This window comes from Muntiacus reevesi, chromosome 4 (assembly GCF_963930625.1).
Source record: "Muntiacus reevesi chromosome 4, mMunRee1.1, whole genome shotgun sequence".
Taxonomy (NCBI): Eukaryota; Metazoa; Chordata; class Mammalia; order Artiodactyla; family Cervidae; genus Muntiacus; species Muntiacus reevesi.
This window is the reverse complement of record NC_089252.1, coordinates 158,216,660-158,236,851: the sequence shown is the minus strand read 5'-3', so window position 1 is coordinate 158,236,851 and position 20,192 is coordinate 158,216,660. Positions and strand designations below refer to the sequence as shown.

The 20,192-nt window shown below is 32.1% G+C and overlaps 1 protein-coding gene across 7 annotated transcripts in view; it reads left to right on the top strand.

Annotated features, from left to right (window-relative positions):
• CNOT2 (CCR4-NOT transcription complex subunit 2) overlaps positions 1 to 19,880 on the top strand; it is a 119,203-nt gene extending 99,323 nt beyond the window's left edge. For all 7 annotated transcript variants that reach the window (XM_065934634.1, XM_065934635.1, XM_065934631.1 and 4 more), the window contains 10 exons: positions 2,042 to 2,121; positions 4,699 to 4,824; positions 6,601 to 6,725; positions 7,682 to 7,802; positions 7,899 to 8,055; positions 8,916 to 8,977; positions 9,067 to 9,116; positions 10,912 to 11,012; positions 12,710 to 12,854; positions 18,713 to 19,880. In XM_065934634.1, the coding sequence (XP_065790706.1) occupies positions 2,042 to 2,121; positions 4,699 to 4,824; positions 6,601 to 6,725; positions 7,682 to 7,802; positions 7,899 to 8,055; positions 8,916 to 8,977; positions 9,067 to 9,116; positions 10,912 to 11,012; positions 12,710 to 12,854; positions 18,713 to 18,799 (1,054 nt within the window). In that variant the 3' untranslated portion in view covers positions 18,800 to 19,880. The remainder of the gene's footprint in view (positions 1 to 2,041; positions 2,122 to 4,698; positions 4,825 to 6,600; positions 6,726 to 7,681; positions 7,803 to 7,898; positions 8,056 to 8,915; positions 8,978 to 9,066; positions 9,117 to 10,911; positions 11,013 to 12,709; positions 12,855 to 18,712) is intronic.
• The last annotated feature ends 312 nt before the right edge of the window (positions 19,881 to 20,192 follow it).

The following is a 20,192-nucleotide window of genomic DNA, read 5'->3' as shown; positions in this document are numbered from 1 at the left end:
ATCAGTTTGCTTTTTCTTGCTGTTGTTAGAAAAGGATTGTTGTTAGTTTGCCAACCAGAAAAAATTTTGTTGAAAAGTCCTTCTTCTATTAAATGAGGCTGGTCGCCTGTGTGGTAAGAGCTCCATATTTATGAATAGCACTGGAAATATGATTATTATTGCCTTGCTTCATTTATCCTTTGGTTAAGTTCCTTTTCAACCGAACTTCTGTTTTGTTCTTTGGAGACTTACTGACCAAAGACCTTTTGAAGACTACATCTGTAGTATTTGAGATAGTGTCATGTCCTGGGATTTAAAACAAAAGAAGAGTTTGTGCTTTTCACTCCTTTTTTTGCACTGTTACACTACTATGCAAATAATAGTTAACAATATGAAAACGTTACATGTTTTGTTAGGACTTTAAAGCTGTTCAGATAATCTGTATGAGAGTTATGTCTGTAATACAGGGCTTTCTTTATTGTGAAAGTGATATTTTAGTTTGATCTTTTTTTTAATGGGCAGCATAGTGGGTAAAGGATATAGGTGCTATCATGGTACCCGTTTAATTTACCTTCTCTTATTTAGTACTTGTAAATTCTGAATAAAAGTAGGTTATTAGCACATTTCCCATTTAATGTTCATCCCATAACCTCCAGTTCTTACTTTAAGACTTATATGAGCATTTCTTTTATAATTTTGACTGCTCTTTAATTTTTACCAAAGTTATTTCTGTAAAGGGGTTCTCAAGACTCATCTCCTTGACAGTTTCCTAATCATGTAATACTTCTTGGACTTGAACACATCTTTCTGCATTCTTGTAGTATGTCATTGAATGTATATTTGAATTTTTGCTTTCCCATGTTTTTTCACATTCTAGTTGTAAATACTTTGCTTGTAAATATTCTTATAAATTGTCAATGAAGTGTGGGTCTCTAAAGCCCTGCTTAGTACTGTTGATAAGATGTATGTATTTTGGAATGTTTTCATCTCTTACTGCTTATTCAATGTTTGAGGGTACCTCTGTTGTCAGCAGTTCTAACGCACTGTTAAACAAAACTTTTTGTTGACTTTTCTGCTCTTCTCTAGAGTATTGTTTCACCAGCTGCATTATTTTATGAAAATACTGTTTGGCTTTGGCTATAGTTAGTTTTCCAAATCTAGGCAAAAAGAAAACCCTGTCATCTTCGATTTAACCTTACTCATAACACTAATACAACTGTCTTTTCTCAGACTATTTGATGTTAAAAATGCATTCTTTCATTGTAGAACTTGCGTTAACAGTTCTTTTTGACGTGTTTAATTACTCTGACCTCACTTTAAATTCAGCCTTATTTTTTGTTTGTTTGTTTTCCCATCTTTACACTTGTGCAGAAAAGGGAGGCTTTGGTAACTATTTACCAAGTACTTAATTTAGAATTAAGGGAACTATGGAGAGATTTTTTAAAAAATAACTAAAAGATACACTTGATAAGAATGATGTGTTTTAGAACACTGAATTCAGTTAAAGAAAAACACCATTTAATTCAGGTCAACAAAACATTTATTGAGTGCCTTTTGTATCCTCCTGAATGCTAAGAGCAGAGAGATGCAAAGGTATGTCTGACATGAACTCTGTCCATTCTAGTTGGGAAAAGACAGACTATATGAATGAAGATCTTTTATGAAAAGTAATAATAGCACATTTTACCAGTAGTAAAAGAAAAACAAATATTCAAGAATAGTCTTAAACTAAATCACCTATTTTTGAATTTAGTTACGTCTTTCAGTATATTCAGTAGGTTGACTCGCCAAGTACACAGAATGCTACCCTTAATCTGTTTTCCTCAAGCCTTATATAAATTCTTTGCTTTTTGTTTTTTAACTGATCGTTTTGGTTCTCAGTTGTTCATGGAAGGATTTTAGGGAACCTTTAAATAAAAATATTCAACTCAAAAATAAAATTAGTGTTTGTTTTTAGACATGTTGTTTTATATGAGGAGATCAAAAGTAAACACTTTTGTTTTTCTTCATCTGAAAGTTAGTGTTCTTACTGTATATCTAAAATTATTTTCTATGTACCCAGTATGTCTGGATTTGGAATGAACAGGAATCAGGCATTTGGAATGAATAACTCCTTATCAAGTAACATTTTTAATGGAACAGGTAAGCTTATTCTGGAGCTAGTACCCTATAAAAATATGATAGATCTTGAAATATAAAGCAGTTCAACATACTGGTCTTAAAATAATTAAAGAAATTTTTGTGTTTAAATGATAGAACTTAATTTAGGGGAGAATTTGACAGGAAATAGAATTTAATTCAGTCAGTAGTTAAAAGATAGTTAAATATATTTTTTCACTTGGCATGGTAATAGCAGTGTTATAACCTCAGATTTGTTTTCTTAACACCTGGAGAAAGCATGAACGTTAACTTAGTCTATATTTGTGCCTCAGAATCTTTTTGCTTCAAGAGCTTTTCTTATCCTCAGTCCTTTCACTGTAGTCTAAACTAGGTTGAGCATTGTGGCATTCTGGCTATAGAGACCCAGATTGAAGAAACCTTTAAAACTATATGGAGCACTTAACAGTTTTTTCTTAATAGTTTTAATAATACTAATTTTTGCATTTAACTCATAAATTTTTAATCCAGTTTTAAGTGTAAAATTCAAAATTTAAATACATAGAAAGCCAATTCTGATTTTGACAGTAACAAATTTTTGCAGTCTATTGGTTTCTTTTATCAGCTGACTTCAGACAGAACAGAACAGGAGGCTTTGTTATTGTTCTGCTTCAGGTTTTACTTTCTTCCACCCTTGCCTCCAGACCCTTTCCTGAGAAAGCAAATGAAGGATGTTGTTATAGTCATAGGAGCAAAAATGAGTATGATTGTTGAGAGAAATATAGTAAAGGAAGTGGAAGGTGGAAGAATGATCAGCGAAACGGGGTGTATGTGGAAGCATGAGAAGATTAGCAATTGAAATGATAGTTCTGGCTATCGGCTTTTAATTTTTCAACATTATTGTATGTTTAGTAGCAGCCTGGATTGCCCAAGTGACACTTCAGAATTTTAGTTTTTTGCATTTAAAGTTTTGTGTTCTGATATGAAGTACCATATTCCATTGTTTCTCAGATGCACATTTTTTTCATATTTAAATATCTCTGAAATTAGGATGCATATCATAATTTAATTAGTGAGGTTTTTTTCCCTTCCTAAATGAACTGTGAAGTGACAGTGTGCCTCAGTGCCATCTTGTATTCTGAAATATGGTTTATACACTTCCGTAAATTTTACAATTATTTTTTAAGTCATTTTTAAATAAGTATATTTTACACTAGGAAAGTTGTTTCCAAGTCTTACCCTAAAAATAAAAATTTGTGAGTTAATACTATTTTTAGGTATTCTTAAATAATACATGCCAATTTTAAACTCCATCTTAGAGGACCTGAAGAAGTGTATTCAAGGTTAACGCTTACTGTAAGTTTATAGTTAGAATTCATAATCAAGTAATTCAAGAGAGATTACTTTTTAAAGTACGATATAAGCTATTGATATGTATTGTTGTCTTTTTATATAATGCCTATTTAGAATTCAGTGTTCATAAGCTGCAGTTTCTTTAAAAGCAATGGGTTTGAATTATTTTATCTTTTACCCTTCATAATTTTAAACTGTCACCTGACTTGGAATGTAACTGTTTTCTATGAACAGAGTTCTTGAGTTGTTTCTTTCTGAGATCCTTCTAGTTATGAATATTAAGAGGAAAATTAAACTGAAAGAGGAGGCAAATAAATTGAAAATGGTTATAATACACTAGATGAGACAAATCAAAGAAAAACTATAGTGCATACTAACAGTAAGGTAGAAAATAAATTCTTCAAAAATTAAGAATATAAGATTGTTAGAGTATTAGCATAATTAACACATTGAGAAGAGATCAAAGTAATGATTAAAATAGGCAAAGTAGAAATGTTGGATTAAATTTTAGTTTTTAAAAGGAAAGGAACTGATATTTTAAAATTCAAAATGAACAGATATTTTATTTATTCAATTTATTGAGCGCCTACTGTGTAATAGGTAATATAAACTTCTGGGCTTTGTGTCATATTCTCATACATTTCACTCACCAGACATGGGAGCTCTACATGTATCCTCCGTTCTCCACCCTACTTACACTCTAAACTGCAAAACACACACACTCACATGCTCACATGTGTACACATTTGTGTATGGAATAGGCCAAATAGGCCAAAAGTATCCGTAGGGGTTCTGTTTCCATCGCTTGTGCCTCCAGTACGATTCAGACCATTTGCAGGAGGCAGTCATTATCATACCAGTGTTATAAGTGAAGTTCCAAGCATTCCAGATACAACCTCTGTTTTTGAATATAGTGAAAAGAGCAATTTTATCACAACAGTCTCCCCTCTTATTAGTCAGCAACATATAATTTGAGTACCATCTTTCACAGGAGAAATAACGTACAACCTTACTCCTTATTATCTATCTTAAGCCTCTAGGATTTGGGATTTTTATTATATAGTAGGTACATACTGCTTTACTGAGTTGTTCATAAGTTCTTTCACACGAAGTCAATCCACAAATATTTATTGTACATTTACATATACCAAGTACAGTGCTGTACATTGTTTGGGAAGAAGACACTGTCATTTCAAATTTTATTATAGTTAGTAATAATCTCTCTAAAATGTTTGTAGAGCAATAACTAGTTTGTCTCTTCTTATTTAGATGGAAGTGAAAATGTGACAGGATTGGACCTTTCAGATTTTCCAGCATTAGCAGACCGAAACAGAAGGGAAGGAAGTGGTAACCCAACTCCATTAATAAACCCCTTGGCTGGAAGAGCTCCTTATGGTAATTAATTAAGCTTTTTATTGATGGCTAGTGAAAATTTTCTGTTATACACACACACATATATGTGTATATTTGCTTGCCTTTGTGTGTACACACATGTATTTTCTAGTCAGAGTAATGTAATTTTGTCAGAGTCGATAAATGCAAAGTGCTTTTTCTTCCCAGAATACCATGATAGCAGAGTTAAATGGGAAAACTTAATTTGTATAGAAACCCCAAAAGGAAGTCTTCATTGGTATCCAGACGTTATTTTCTTCTGGCATTTCTGCCTTAGTATACCTTAATTATCTATGGTTTGCTTTGTTCAGTTCGTCGCACTTTTTTTTTTAAAGAATACATGCTCATATTCCTAGTAGTTAATAAGGACTAACCATACACTGATGATTTTTGCTAAGCCAGTTTCTCAACCTCCACACTACTGACATATGAATAGATAGTTGTAAATGAGAGACTGTCCTGTGCATTACAGAATGTTTACCAGCATTCTTGCCCTTTGCCTACTCAATGCCCAGTAGCACCCCCACCCCTACTCCCACCCTTTCTGCACGCCCCCCACCCACCGCACCCCCGGCCATTGTGACAACCACAGATGTTGACACATGTCTCATGGGAACAAAAAATCGCCTCCTCTTGAGAACTACTTATGGGTCATGTATATATAGTTTATGTAGACTCTTGGTCACCACTGTACCCTTTTTCACTATCTTTAATAAATGAGAGATTTGGCTAACAGAGGCTAAATGAACTAGACATGGAAATTATGTAACAATAATGTAACCATATCTTTTTGTATCCTTTGCACATAATTTGTAGAATGTGATAAAGACTAATAGCAAAAACACTGAACTTAAAGGGATCATTTCATCGGTTCTAAGATACTGATTTTCCCATTTTCAACCAACATGGGTTTATGTTACTTTCAGAATATGAATACAAATAATAATATGTGAAGAAGGGAAAACTTTATTATTCACTTTCAAATGTTTCCTAATTAGCTTTCCTCCCCACCAAAAAAGCAAAAATGATCTGCCCTGGAAGTTGAGTACCTAGCTACTTGATTCTCAGTTCAGACTCTAATGTTTTTAACCTTTCCTCATAGGTCCATTTTTTCATCCCTTTAATCATTCCCGTTGCTCTCCTTGGACCATCTCTAGTTTCTCCATATCGTTCTTGAATTGTGGAGCCCCAAACTGGATATTGTTCTCCAATAAGGGCCTGACTAATGCCAAGTATAGTGGGAGGATTACTTCCCAGTTCTTGCATGTTTTACATCTATTACATGGAGTCCAAGAAAATCTGAAATAATATGGAGTTGTTTTATAATTGATTGCAATTTGCTCACTCTGTAAGTCACTTTCAAGTAGAATACTGACATTTTCTTTAAAATTTATTCTGTTCATTTGCTATTTGACAATTAACTGATATTTATAGTAACTAGTCAAATATTTAAAGCAAGCTTTTAAACAAAAAATTTTAATAATTGTTACCAGTATCAGACTGTGTTTTTTCAGCATCTGTGTGTGACATTAGATTAGAATTATGGCATTACCACTTATTTCCCTTGTATTATTTTGTATATTTTAGTTATTAATCAATTATATAAGAATTTAGTTATTCATTGTTATCCAAAAATACTAATTTTTTGAAGTGTGTTTTCATAGCATAATAAAAAAATTCCTTTTGGTATATTATCATGAGGAAAGTTAACTTTTTATAATTTGTAGCAAAATTTCATAAATATCAATTGCAATTCTCTGGATTATTTTCATTATATAGTTGGAATGGTAACAAAACCAGCAAATGAGCAATCCCAGGACTTCTCAATACACAATGAAGATTTTCCAGCATTACCTGGTTCCAGTTATAAAGATCCAACATCAAGTAATGATGACAGTAAATCTGTAAGTAACTGAGAATTATCTATGTGAGTTGCATAGTTTTTTCCCTTCAGATTTCTCTTATATTAATAGTTTTATAGTCTATATTAAGGACATATTAAATGCTATTAGAAAATTATTTATTTTGAATATCTGTAGTAATCTAACTTCTGAAAACTGTGGAAAACCTTTGTAACTTAGAAGATAGCCTATTTTTCTCCTATTTCATATAGGTTTGCAAATTTCTGTTGAACTTCTCAGAGTTAATGTAGACTTTTATTGTAGTCCCTGTCAGCTGGATCCCATGAAGTTTGATATTATAGCCTTCTAAGGAGCTGTGTTTTTCTTGAGTAAGTTTTCTCCTTGAAGAATCTTTATACACATTTTTATTCCTGTGTTGATTCAACCAACTCAGCTTCCTGTTTCTGACTTAACAATTGTGTTTATTTCTTCCACATTTCAATGAAAATAGTGCTTTTTTTGTGTGTGTGTGATGGAAGGTGTATATTGTTAAAATAATTGATACAGAAGATTATTGGGTAAGAATTAAAATAGATATGAATTGTAAAGATTCATATATTCTGATTTACCTTGGAGGGTTTTTTGGTGCTATTTTAGGTAATATACTGTGTTTAGTTTGTCTTCTAAATGAAGGTATTGAGAAATATGACTTCAAGTGTATCCTGTAACAAACAGTTCTAAGATAACAGAGATGGATTTTTTGGTCTGTGACTGAAGATCTGAGATAAATAAAAATATTTTCCATATATTTCTTGTCCTTTAAATACTCAAAGGTGTATAATACAGGGTTTATTTGTATACCATGGGACAGTTGTGGAGACAAAAAGTTTCATGTAGAACTTGAAAAACTGCCAACTTAAATATAATAAAAAATGAGTAAAAAAGTATTAGTTTATGAACTTGAAATTTTTACACTTAACAGATTTTAATGTCACATTTAATTTTTTTTTTCATGTTAGAATTTGAATACATCTGGCAAGACAACTTCAAGTACAGATGGACCCAAATTCCCTGGAGATAAAAGTTCAACGACACAAAATAATAACCAGCAGAAAAAAGGGATCCAGGTGTTACCTGATGGTGAGGCTCTGTAGAATATATCAAAGATATTATAGAATTTATTTATTTATTTCCTTTTTTCTAAAAGATAGAAATGACTATGTTTTTCTTATCCAGGTCGGGTTACTAACATTCCCCAAGGGATGGTGACGGACCAATTTGGAATGATCGGCCTGTTAACATTTATCAGGGCAGCAGAGACAGACCCAGGAATGGTACATCTTGCTTTAGGAAGTGACTTAACAACATTAGGCCTCAATCTGAACTCCCCCGAGTAAGTTTTTTTCTTTTCTTCTTTATTTGTGTATAATACCTTGCTACAGTTTTTAATGTATGTGTTCAAATTGTATCATCTTCTACCACTCATAGTTGCTGGTATCTGCTGACTCTGGGTCATCCCCTCTTAGGTTAGTTGCTGGATCACTCTTACTTTATAGTAATATTCCTCTTGAAATTTGGCAGTTTCTATATACACATATATAGTCTTTCCTAAACCCTGAAATCCCAGCTTCTTGAATTTCTCTCCTCCAGAAATTTTACCCTTCATGATCCCTCAGCTGCTCACCTCTAGTCACCCCTTTGACTTTGTTTGGTAACCTCTGTTTGTCTGTAAGATGGTCTGTGACGCCATGCCACTTCCTGTTTTCCATTTTCTGAGTTGTTTTTGTCTGTCTCCTTCCCAATCCACCATCCTCAATCAGAAAGTAAGTTTCATGTTGTTGATGATCTTTGTTATGCTTGCTAATGTATAAGCACCTAGTGCCAGGTATATAATAATAGATACTTTATAAATGTTTGCTGAATTTGAACTTTTGTTTATAATAATTACTTTTTTATTGGCTATAAAAATGGGCAAGTAATTTTACTTGAAGACATAGTATTAATGAGCTTAAAGCATTCTGAGTTTGAAGTAGTAATTTATATATACAAATGTGCATATATGGATGTATATTTTTTAACCTTGTTTCTGTTTCCTGCTGTGTAAGTCATAGTAAAACCAAGAAAAGAAATTGGAAGTTTGAGGATGCGCATCTTAATATATTAAATCATTGTTTTTCTTGATTTCCTAAAATAAAATTAGAAGTCTCTTTTTCTACTTTGGACTTCAGAATGATTTTTTTTCTCCTTATTCAGAAATCTCTACCCCAAATTTGCATCACCCTGGGCATCTTCACCTTGTCGACCTCAAGACATAGGTAGGATAACCTGTTTTTGTTTAGACCTTTCAAAAATGTATTTGTAACTGAGAATCAGTTAATAAGGCTTTTTTCATTTTATTATCCAGACTTCCATGTTCCATCTGAGTACTTAACGAACATTCACATTAGGGATAAGGTGAGTGTAGTTTATTATTCTACTCAGTCAGCATGAATTTTTCTGTTTTAGGTGCTGTTTTTCAATTCTGACAGCATAGTTTTTGAAATAATTAGCAGTGGTCTCAGGGGTATGTTTTTCTATGTCCATTTTGTTGTATGTAACAATTTAATTTCTATTTTTGTTTATAATCTTGTGTTTTGATGAGGTCTGGGTTATATTTTTTAAATATTTTAAAAACAATGTTAGGACCAGTAAAATCTTTTTTATAATTGTTAATAACAGGGTGTAACCATAACCACAGTTGATGGGAATAAAGTAACATGGAAATTTTGATAAATTTCCTCCTGATATTTTTATTTTATGTATGTATCAATGAGAAAGATTTTTCTTTATGAATACTACAGATACAATGTTTTTAACGAAAAAAATACATTTTAAAGCTATTATCTTTGACTTTTTTTGGTTCATTTTCTATTTTTAATTACCTAAATTTCTAGTTATAGGTAACTGTTAAGAGTTTACAGCTTTAATCTTTTTATTATTATTCTAAGAAAGAAAACACTTCTGCCTTAGGAGACTAGATTTTGGTCATGTGAAAGGATACGTATAGTTTGTTAAAAATTATACATTTGTGTTATGTGTATAAATATGTATAATATAAATATAGTGTCCTGCATCTGTACCATGCAGTTGTGTAGTCAGATGGATGTTGATGTTGCAGATAGGCAAGTAAAGAGAAACATGTATTTGTCAATGTCTTTTAATACTTGAGTAGATGGAAGACAAGTATGAGATAGAGCTAGTTTTTTTCTGTTTATGGATTATGTGATTTGCTGCCACTTCGACGATAACACTCATTTATTGCTCCAATTACTTGAGGGTTGCAGAGCCTTTTCTCGTAACAATTTAAGAAATAATGCTTTAGGATAATTTGTCACATTGAAGACTGTTGCTTGAATGGGGATAATATGAAAAGAGAGACAAATGACATTCAAAGAATGTGTAACAATAACTAAACAAACATTTAAATACAAGTGTAGATAAAGAGATAAAAAAATATTTCTTTTAATGTGAAAATTTGAAACTATTGAACTTGTGTTTGATAGTTTGTTAGGCAGTTGTTTCTCCTCTATGGAGTGACATGTAGAGTAGCCATCTTTTGGTCATCCATTTAAACAAAATAAAGAATGTATCCCGTTGTGATTTTTATACTTATCTATCTATGTTGTGCTAAAAGTACATAACCATTTTGTGAATCACTGTCAGATGTAAATTCAGTTAATATTTAAGGCTTGTATGTATCAGGCACTCTACAAAGTGCATTCACATTATCACTTAATTTCAGTTACATTTTTAGTAATCCTTGTTGGTATCGTTAGCTACGTTTTATAATTGAAAGGTCAGAGACATTAAAGAACTTGGATATGGTCATACTAGTAAGTAATGATACTAAGACTTGAATGTAAGTCCTTTTTTTCTGAACACAGTGTTCCACTATTATTGCCACATTGATTATTAACAGACCCTTGAGTAAGACAGCATTAGAGCTTGCTCAGAAAGTTTTATTTAGCTTTTTCCTCCTGTTAATACACAAAATAGATATATCAGAAATAATTGTTCAATGAGTTTAGTCATTCAGATGATGAAACTCCCCTTTAAAATTGTATAGCTTAGCTCTGTAATCATGTAATGGCAGTTATCTGCTGCAAAGAGGAGTTTCTGTTTTAACTTTACATTTTTACTGTAGTGGAATCAGTTATATGTTAGGATTTTGAAACTCACTTTACATTTCAGAATAATTTGTCTTTTCCAGCTGGCTGCAATAAAGCTTGGCCGATACGGAGAAGACCTCCTTTTCTATCTCTATTACATGAACGGGGGCGACGTGTTACAGCTTTTAGCTGCGGTAGAGCTGTACGTTCAAAGCATTTTTAAAGCTTTTGTGTTATGATAGATCTTGTTTATTTTAAATATTTTTTTATGACAATGGCTGTAGTTTTTATCTTTGTTTTTAGAACAGAAATATTCATCAAGAAATTTAAGTTGTTTTGCTTTTAGCTGTATACATAAAAAGCATTTTCAAACTTAAATAACCCTAAATTTGTAAGAAGTCAGGATCAGCTTGATTCGTGCATTTGGTAATTCTGATTTTTATAAATAAATGAAGTATAAGATATGGTTCATAACTGTGGGTCATCTTTCTCCTTGTGGAACCACTTAATGCTAATGACAGTGAATTTCATCATTTATTATATATATTGAGCATTATAGGGGCAAGGAACTGTGCATATTTCTTGTGTATTTTGAAGTACTGATAAAATGAACTCCATAGTTATTACCAGAAGCCTATTGCCAACTTAAATAAACTAGTATTAAGAAATTGGTCCATTGAATATATTGTTTTTCTGAGCATTTCTGTTTTTACCTGATGCTCTAAGAATAAAAATTTTGTGTCATTTTTTTATGTCCAGTTGGTAACATTTTGTTAGCAATAGACTATTCTATTAATCGTGTTTACTATAAAGTGAATTGTTACCAAAAACTTATGACGTAATGATTGGGAGACCTTTTTGTAGAGTTAAGTATTTTATATTATTAACATTTCTACAAATGGCATTGGATCAGATACTTTTAAAATGTAAAATTCACTGTGTTGGTAATAAATTGTTTTTAATTTCTCAATTGAGAATTTGGTTTTTTCCATGTTTTCCCTCATTTTTTGTAAGATAGCATTTGTTACTTGTTCCTTTTGATTTACTCCATACGTAAATAAATTCATCAGTCATTCATTCATCCATCACTGGCAGTTCTGTCTCATATCTTATTTATGTCTAAAAATATATAAACATATATAAAATATATGTCTAAAGTAACTCCTCATTGTATTGATAAGAAGGAATTTGTTTGCATGGAGGTTTGTTCTACCAGAGACATTTTTTGTGGTACATTTGCCTCCTTTGGCTGTTACTTCCCTGGTTTTACAGGCGGTGTAAACTGTCATTGATTCTTATGTGAATATTAATGGATATCCTTTGGGCTATTGAGAATTTAGGATCAATGAGATCTGAATAAAAAATAAAAATAATAGACTTATTAAGAATTCTCTAAATATTTTTTAATTTGAAATTAGTTACAAATTTTATGTGAATTTAAGTAATTCAAATAGGCTTTACATTTAGTTTCTTACAAAATAACACAAATAGTTGAGATTTTTGTTTGTTTAAATAGATATCTCATTTTTTATTGAATATTAAGAACAAAAAAGGAGTGAAGTTTCTGGAACACTGGATCTTTTTTTGGTCTGCCAAAGTTTTTATCACATTGCTCACAGAGCTTTTAAGATCTCGTTTTGTTTGCATAAAAAATTTCTTCAGTTAAATAAAGATGTGTGTATTGAAGAGTGCGGTTTTGGGATAAATTTTAAAAGTCTTTTCCTATATTTATTTTACTAGGTTTGTATTTAATAACAATAAAAATCAGGGTAAAGAAGCATCAATATTCATATAGTTATTGTATTGATTATTTTCTGAAAAGTGTTTTACAGGATGTAGAAAATGTTTGATGTGAGCCAAAGGGAAAAATTAATTGTCTTTTTCTCTTAAAAATTGAAGTTTTAACCGTGACTGGAGATACCACAAGGAAGAGCGAGTATGGATAACCAGGGCACCCGGCATGGAGCCAACAATGAAAACCAACACGTATGAGAGGGGAACATATTACTTCTTTGACTGTCTTAACTGGAGGAAAGTAGCTAAGGTATATTTTTTTCCGTGTGCAAATGTGTAAATGTATAAATCTAAATTTTAATAAGAAGTGTCCTCTTTTATCTGTTTATATGTACATCCATTTTGATAATGTGCCAGATATTTGCTGAGTCCATTGTCTCCACCTCCTTGGCTTGTTTTAAATTCTCCGAGAGTATCTGGAAGCAGTTCATTTTACCTGTAGTTTAGGAAAATGATTGAACTTGGTAAGAAATTTTGTAATTTTTCACAAGCCTTGGTGACATTTGAAATATTTTTGTGTCTGCTCAGTTGTTAAATAAAGATACCCTCTTGCAATCCCGGTCATGTATTCTTATATTATTATTACTTTAAGCAAATGTGAGATTTTTTTCCTAAAACCAGTATATAAATAGACGTAGACTTTATAAACACTTGCACTCATTGCAGGAAATATGGTTGAGTTTTTATTTGCAAGTAAATATAAAGAAAGAAAATTGCAAGCACGAATCATGATTGTTCCTTTGACTAGGATGTGAAATAACCGAGGGGAAGAGGCCAGTGGAGAAGTTTTGGTTTGCAACTTTTCCTCACAAAAACACCTTTCTAACTGTCCCACATGCAGTTTTCATCAGTGCTGTAGCATATTACACTTTTGTGTTTAGTTCCTTATGTATGTACGTACTCTACCTAGTAGAAAGGGTCGTTCACAGTGTCTTGTTTCATAACTTCAGGATTTCTCTGAATGCTCTTTCCACTAACAAATCTAGGGATTAAAAATTAGAGTTAGTTTTGTTGGTTTTGTTAAATTTAAACAGAAAAAACTATTTCTTGACTGTTCATTGGATACTTTTTTAGTGTTTTTTTTAATCAGCTTTACTAAACTGAAGAGTAAAACATTTTTAAAAGATAGTATAAGATGCTTACCAGATAATTATTACAAAATTTTACATCACTAAAAGACTTCATATAAAACGTGAAAAAAAAAAAAATAGAAAAAGTGAGCTCCCCCCACCAAAAAAGATGACGACAACACATGTGAAAGGTTAAACCTTTTCTCATTATTATTATTTTTGGGTATTTCTCTAATGATAAATGTCATTGCTTCTCAATCCAAGTCTAGATACCACTCTACACTGTACTTGAGTTATTTTAACAATTCTAATATGCACCTCTTGACTTTAAAAGGTAGATTCATGACCTATCCTTTTAGTTAAATACAAATAGTTAATTACAAATAGTATACAGGACATTGTGTATATTACCTGTTCTTTAATAAATATAGTGAAGTAGAAAACCGTAACTCTTGTATCAGGATTTGAATTTAACTCTTGTTTCTGCTGTTTATACTTTGACCTTGTACCAGTTTCCTTTCCAAACCTGCTTCCTTTCCCTGGTGGCTCAGACGGTAAAGCGTCTGCCTGCAATGTGGGAGACCTGGGTTCGATGCCTGGGTCGGGAAGATCCCCTGGAGAAGGAAATGGCAGCCCACTTCAGTACTCTTGCCTGAAAAATCCCATGGACGGAGGAGCCTGGTAGGCTACAGTCCATGGGGTCGCAGTCAGACATGACTGAGCGACTTCTCTCTCTCTCCCCTTCTCTTTTAAATCAAAATGATTTTTGTCTCTTATCATCATGTAGATTAATTGAGATTACACAGGCACACATGTACACTGAGTGCACTGCTTGGCATACATTAGGTATTTGATAGAGGAGAGTAGTTTTGGTAGTTTGTTGTTGTTTTTATCAGTGTTATTATTACAAATTATTACCGTAAATCCAAGATGGAGAAATTCTGATTGTTGTTAGGTCAGCGGTTCTAGCTTGCTTCAGAATTATCTGGAGGCCTTGTTTTATCATCTGGCAGGTTGCTGGGCCAACCTGCTTTGTTTCTGGTTCAAGTAGGTCTGTGGGTGGGACGTGAGAAGTTGCTTTGCTAACAAATTCCCAAGTGATGCCAATGATAGTGCTGGTCCTTGGCACCATAGTTAGAGAACCTGGTTCTTTGGGAGGAGTACCTTTGGAAGGGAAAAATTCTAATAGTAAATAACTGAAGTTTGTTCTATTCATTGAAACTTTTTGCTCAAGATCATAAACTATTCCAAACATATGCAAAAAGAAATAGATATTTGCATCAGTAGATGTGTAATTTTAGTTGAATTTTAGTTTGAAATCTGTGAGGAAATCAACTTACATGAAAAAAAAAATCAGTTTTCCAGAAAGAGAAATATTCAGAAACAACTTGAACATTAGTAAGTCCCCTAATTTCCTCAGGTAAATGTCATTTTAAAGAAAATTATATGTGTGTGTGTATATGTAAAGTAATAATTTTACCCAGCTTTGTCTGATCTCTCCTGTGTAAGTTGAGCATTTGCCTTAACTTTTACCTTTAAAAGTTTTAGCCGTGAAGTTGAAAAATAGAACTTGAGAAATATCATTATTAAACTATCTTGAGAACTCTTTCTTAAAGTAATTTGTTGGCCACTTGCACTGATATTCTTCAACAAAATTATTTTCATAGTGATGAAAATAAGCAGAAATACTGGTTTCTATCAAATATTAATATGCAGCTCTCTTCTTTTTATTCTATTTTAAAAATTCATGGACTTAAAACTTTTATGTTATATTCACAGAATAAACTTTTCACAAAGGCTTCTGGGTTTTTTTTTTTTTTTAAGGATGTTTTCACTGTTTTTCTAGAAATTGGATTAGGAATTAAGAATCCCATAGTATATTTATTAACAGACTTCATCACACTACAGAAAGTCCATTGATGTGCCATGTCCCAAGTCAAAGTCCCCATCTGTGAAGTGGTTGTGGTTTATTATTCACAGGTAAAGAACATGAATTTAATAGCATCAACTGATAAGAAGCCTTCTGTATGAATTAGTATTATAAGTTAATAGCTTGATGTTATCATGGTATTATTGAAAAGTATTGACCTGATCGAGACCATAGTCAGGTTTTCAGTCATACTTAATGAGGTTCTCTCTTTCACTTCTGCAAATCACTTAATATTTTCAGAGAACTGAAGAACTATAATTTCAAGTAAGGGATTAGATTATTTAAATCAGCAGTATACTTTCTCCCATAAAATTTTCTGCGAGCTCTAGGATACAGCCCCATTATTTATATAAAGAATTTTCTATATGTCAATAATTATTTTCATAAAAATTTTGACACTATAACCAAAAAAACACACACAAAAAAGATTTGACATCATATTTGTTTATTCTTTTCTAGATAATCTATTTGTTGACACTGTGTGATCTGTCCTATGTAATTAAGTTGGAATTATTAAATATCCTATTTATTTAAAAATTTGTTACAGTATATATAGTCTTAATGAGTAAGATTTTTAAAATAATTTTATCCACATAAAATTTTTAGGTGAAAATCGCTTTCTCAAACTATAAAGACTGAAAGTGTCAGAATTCTTTCAGGCTGACTTTACCTTATGGATCCAACACTAAGTAGGATTTTAAATGTTTAGGATCCTTTAGCATATCATAACCTACTATAAATGTGATTTTTAGTACCTAGAACTCTTTCTAGTCTTAAAACCATTTAACTGTCATCTGCAATTCTTTTTTTCCATTAGAGCAATTATATGCATAGACCTTTGAATACCTAATCTTTGAATATTTATTTTAAGTGTTCTGTTTCTAAAATGAATGAAAATTTATGTTCATTTATTCACTAGCCATTAATTATACCCCTGCTGGGAGCCTGGCAACTCAGTAGTATTCTCAGTATTCTGGGCAGTAGATAGTGATACACAAAACAGACACACTTCTTGCCCCTACAGATTATACAAAAGTGTGTGTGTGTGGTGTGTGGTACATGTGTACATGTAAGATAGACATGTAAAAAAGATACGATCAGTAAAGTTAGGGAACAAAGAAAAAGTGTGAATTTTATGTCTTTTAAGAAAAATAAAAAGACATAGAAGATGAAAAGATTTTAAAAATGAGACCAAATTTGATCTCTTTCATTTCTGAATCTCTGATATATAAAGTCTTTGAGATTTTAATTATCATATTTACTCCCTAGGTTTAGACTGATCTTCTAATCTGATGAAGTTACTCTAGTTTAAATTCTGATAATACAGTGTAATTCACTAGTGTACAATGATGAGGACAGGACAATGGAACAAAATTTTAATTTCTGTATCTTAGATAGTGGAGTATATGATTTGTCAGCTACAAATACACTTTTTACCCAATAACTACACATATTTTGGAGCTAGTTAGCCAATTTTAATTTCTAAAGAATGATACAACAGGAAGATACTTTCTCTACTAATTTAGATACTTACCTTTCGCCAGGTAATAAATTCTTTTAAAACCTAGACAGGGCATCCAGAGAGGGAGAGGTGCCTACACAAAACATTAGGGAGTGTGATGCTACTGCTGGTGTTTGCTAAAGTTTTACTGATAAGCAAATAAGCTCTGTGCCTTAGTTAACTCTAAAGTGAACTTTTTAAAAGTCATCACCGTGTGCCTTCCTTTCAGACATTTGTCACTGGACTGATTTTTTTCAACATTATTTCTGGATAGGAGTGTAATTAAGTAGTTTTGGATCTTGGGCTAAAAATAATGTGTTATACTGGAAAAATTATGGACTTCGGTGTCCTACAGGTGTGGATCCTAATCCTTGATCTGCCAGTTATTGTGTGACTTGGGCAGGTTACTTATGAGCTTCATTTTCCTCCAGTGCAAAAATGAAAATAGTGATGTCTACTTTACAGTTATGAAGATGAGAACAAAATTAGTTCTGCCTCTAATTTTGACACATACTAGGCTTCTGATACCTGCTATTTCTATAATTCTTATTGTAATATCCTAAAATTTTAAATCTTTGGTTTTATAACTCATGACCTAGGTTTTCATTGTAATAATGAAATTTTCAGTTAATAATGGAAATATCTATCGTGGAATTAATTTGAAATAAAACAGGTAAAATATATTAAGCCATGGTACTGACTTTACTTGACTTTCTCTAGTGTGTAGTACATATAATGGTTCATAATGTTTTAAATGGAATTAACCAAGATGGTTTGTGCTACCTGAGTTCAGGTTGTAGAATTAATAATTTTAGAACCTCTGACCTTTTGGTCTTAAAAAGGTGTTTTTTTGTTTTGTTTTGTTTTTTAATATACAAAGTTATATTCTTCATCTCCCTTCTTGATCTTGGGGAAGTATGAAGAATTTGCTTTATCATTCTTAAATTTTAAAGCTCATGTAGTGTTTTGAAAGTTTAATTAAAATGAGCTATATATAGTTCATCTTCAAATGTGCCTGTAGCAAAAGCACTGTCAGTTTTGGGGTGGCATTTGCATCTTTTCAGGATTTGAGGATTGTGAAATGAAAAGTCTGGAGAGGTGTGAGTTTTCCCCAGTTAATGAGCTTAAAATAACTTTAAAGTTTGTTTTTTTAAAAACATGCGATAAGACAAATTGAGAAATCCTTTATTTCTAAACTTTTTTCATAAAAAAAAAAAGGTTTTTGTTTTATACTTCACTGAAGGTAGCTTTACTTTAAATTATAATTTTTAATAGTTTTTATTAGCAATACAGTAATTGCTCCCTTCAAACTTATTTTTGAGGAAAAAATGCATAAAATTTCTGTGTCATAAAATAGATGCTTATGACTAGTCTCTGACTTTTATGTAGAAAGTCTACATTTTTGTATATATCAGATAGAAACTACAGCACATTATTTTTCTTCAAGCTATATTTTACTTAGTGGGGAAAAAAGAGTTGGTATCTCTCTTCATTCGCATACGTTGTAGGTATTTTATTTGCTCATATAGTAAATAAAATATATTTTGACAAAAATCTGAGATCAGAGGGAGAGGAAATCATCTAAATTTTTAAATTTGGTTTTATAGGAGTTCCATCTGGAATATGACAAATTAGAAGAACGGCCTCACCTGCCATCCACCTTCAACTACAACCCTGCTCAGCAAGCCTTCTAAAAAAAGACTTCCCTTTTCTTGGGGTATGGCTGTCTCAGCACAATACTCAACAGAACTGCAGAACTGATGTGGCTCAGGCACCCTGGTTTTAAGTCCTTGAGGATCTGGCAATTGGCTTACGCAAAGGGTCACCATTTGAGGTCCTGCCTTACTAATTATGTGCTGCCCAACAACTAAATTTGTAATTTGTTTTTCTCTAGTTCGAGCAGGGTCTGAATTTTTTTTCATTTATTTTCTTTTTTTTTTTTTTTTTTTTGCCAGCAGACAGACTTGGGTCTGTAAAGACAAGCAAGTACACTGACAGAAGTTTACCATTTAGTTTCTAAAATGTAAAAAAAAAAAGAAAACCCACAAGAGACTCAACAGAATTAGACCACAAAATTTGCATTGTTCATTGTAGCACTATTGGTAATAAAATAACAAATGTTTGTGCATTTTTATGTGAAGATCCTTCTCGTATTTCATTTGGAAAGATGAGCAAGGTCTGCTTCCTTCATTTTACTTCCCCTTCTGTTTTTGAAAGGCAGTTTCGCCAAGCTTAACGCAAGAATATCTGACTGTTTAGAAGAAAGATATTGCCACAATCTCTGGATGGTTTCCAGGGTTGTGTTATTACTGAGCTTCATCTTTCCAGAATGAGCAAAACACTGTCCAGTCTTTGTTACGATTTTGTAATAAATGTGTACATTTTTTTTAAATTTTTGGACATCACATGAATAAAGGTATGTATGTACGAATGTGTATATATTATATATATGACATCTATTTTGGAAAATGTTTGCCCTGCTGTACCTCATTTTTAGGAGGTGTGCATGGATGCAATATATGAAAATGGGACATTCTGGAACTGCTGGTCAGGGGACTTTGTCGCCCTGTGCACTAAAGGGCCAGATTTTCAGCAGCCAAGGACATCCATACCCAAGTGAATGTGATGGGACTTAAAGAAGTGAACTGAGACAATTCACTCTGGCTGTTTGAACAGCAGCGTTTCATAGGAAGAGAAAAAAAAAAGATCAATCTTGTATTTTCTGACCACATAAAGGCTTCTTCTCTTTGTAATAAAGTAGAAAAGCTCTCCTCACTGCAGTGTTGACTTTGATTTGAAATTGTGAACTTATTTCTTCAACATGAAAAAATAGAGAAGAAAAAGTTTTAGACAACTGAATGGTATGACTGAAAAATTAAAATGCAGTCTTTTTTTTTTTTTTTTTTTTTTTTTTTGCTTTTGACAGCTCATTTAATGGAACCATACCCCATTTCATTTGCAGGTTGAAAATTTAGACATTCTTAGTGTTAACCAAGTCTAAACAAAACTATTTTTTAACTGAATAATAACAGCATTAGAAATGAAACTTCTGAACACTCCGTACACCCAATCAAAACACTGCTTTTG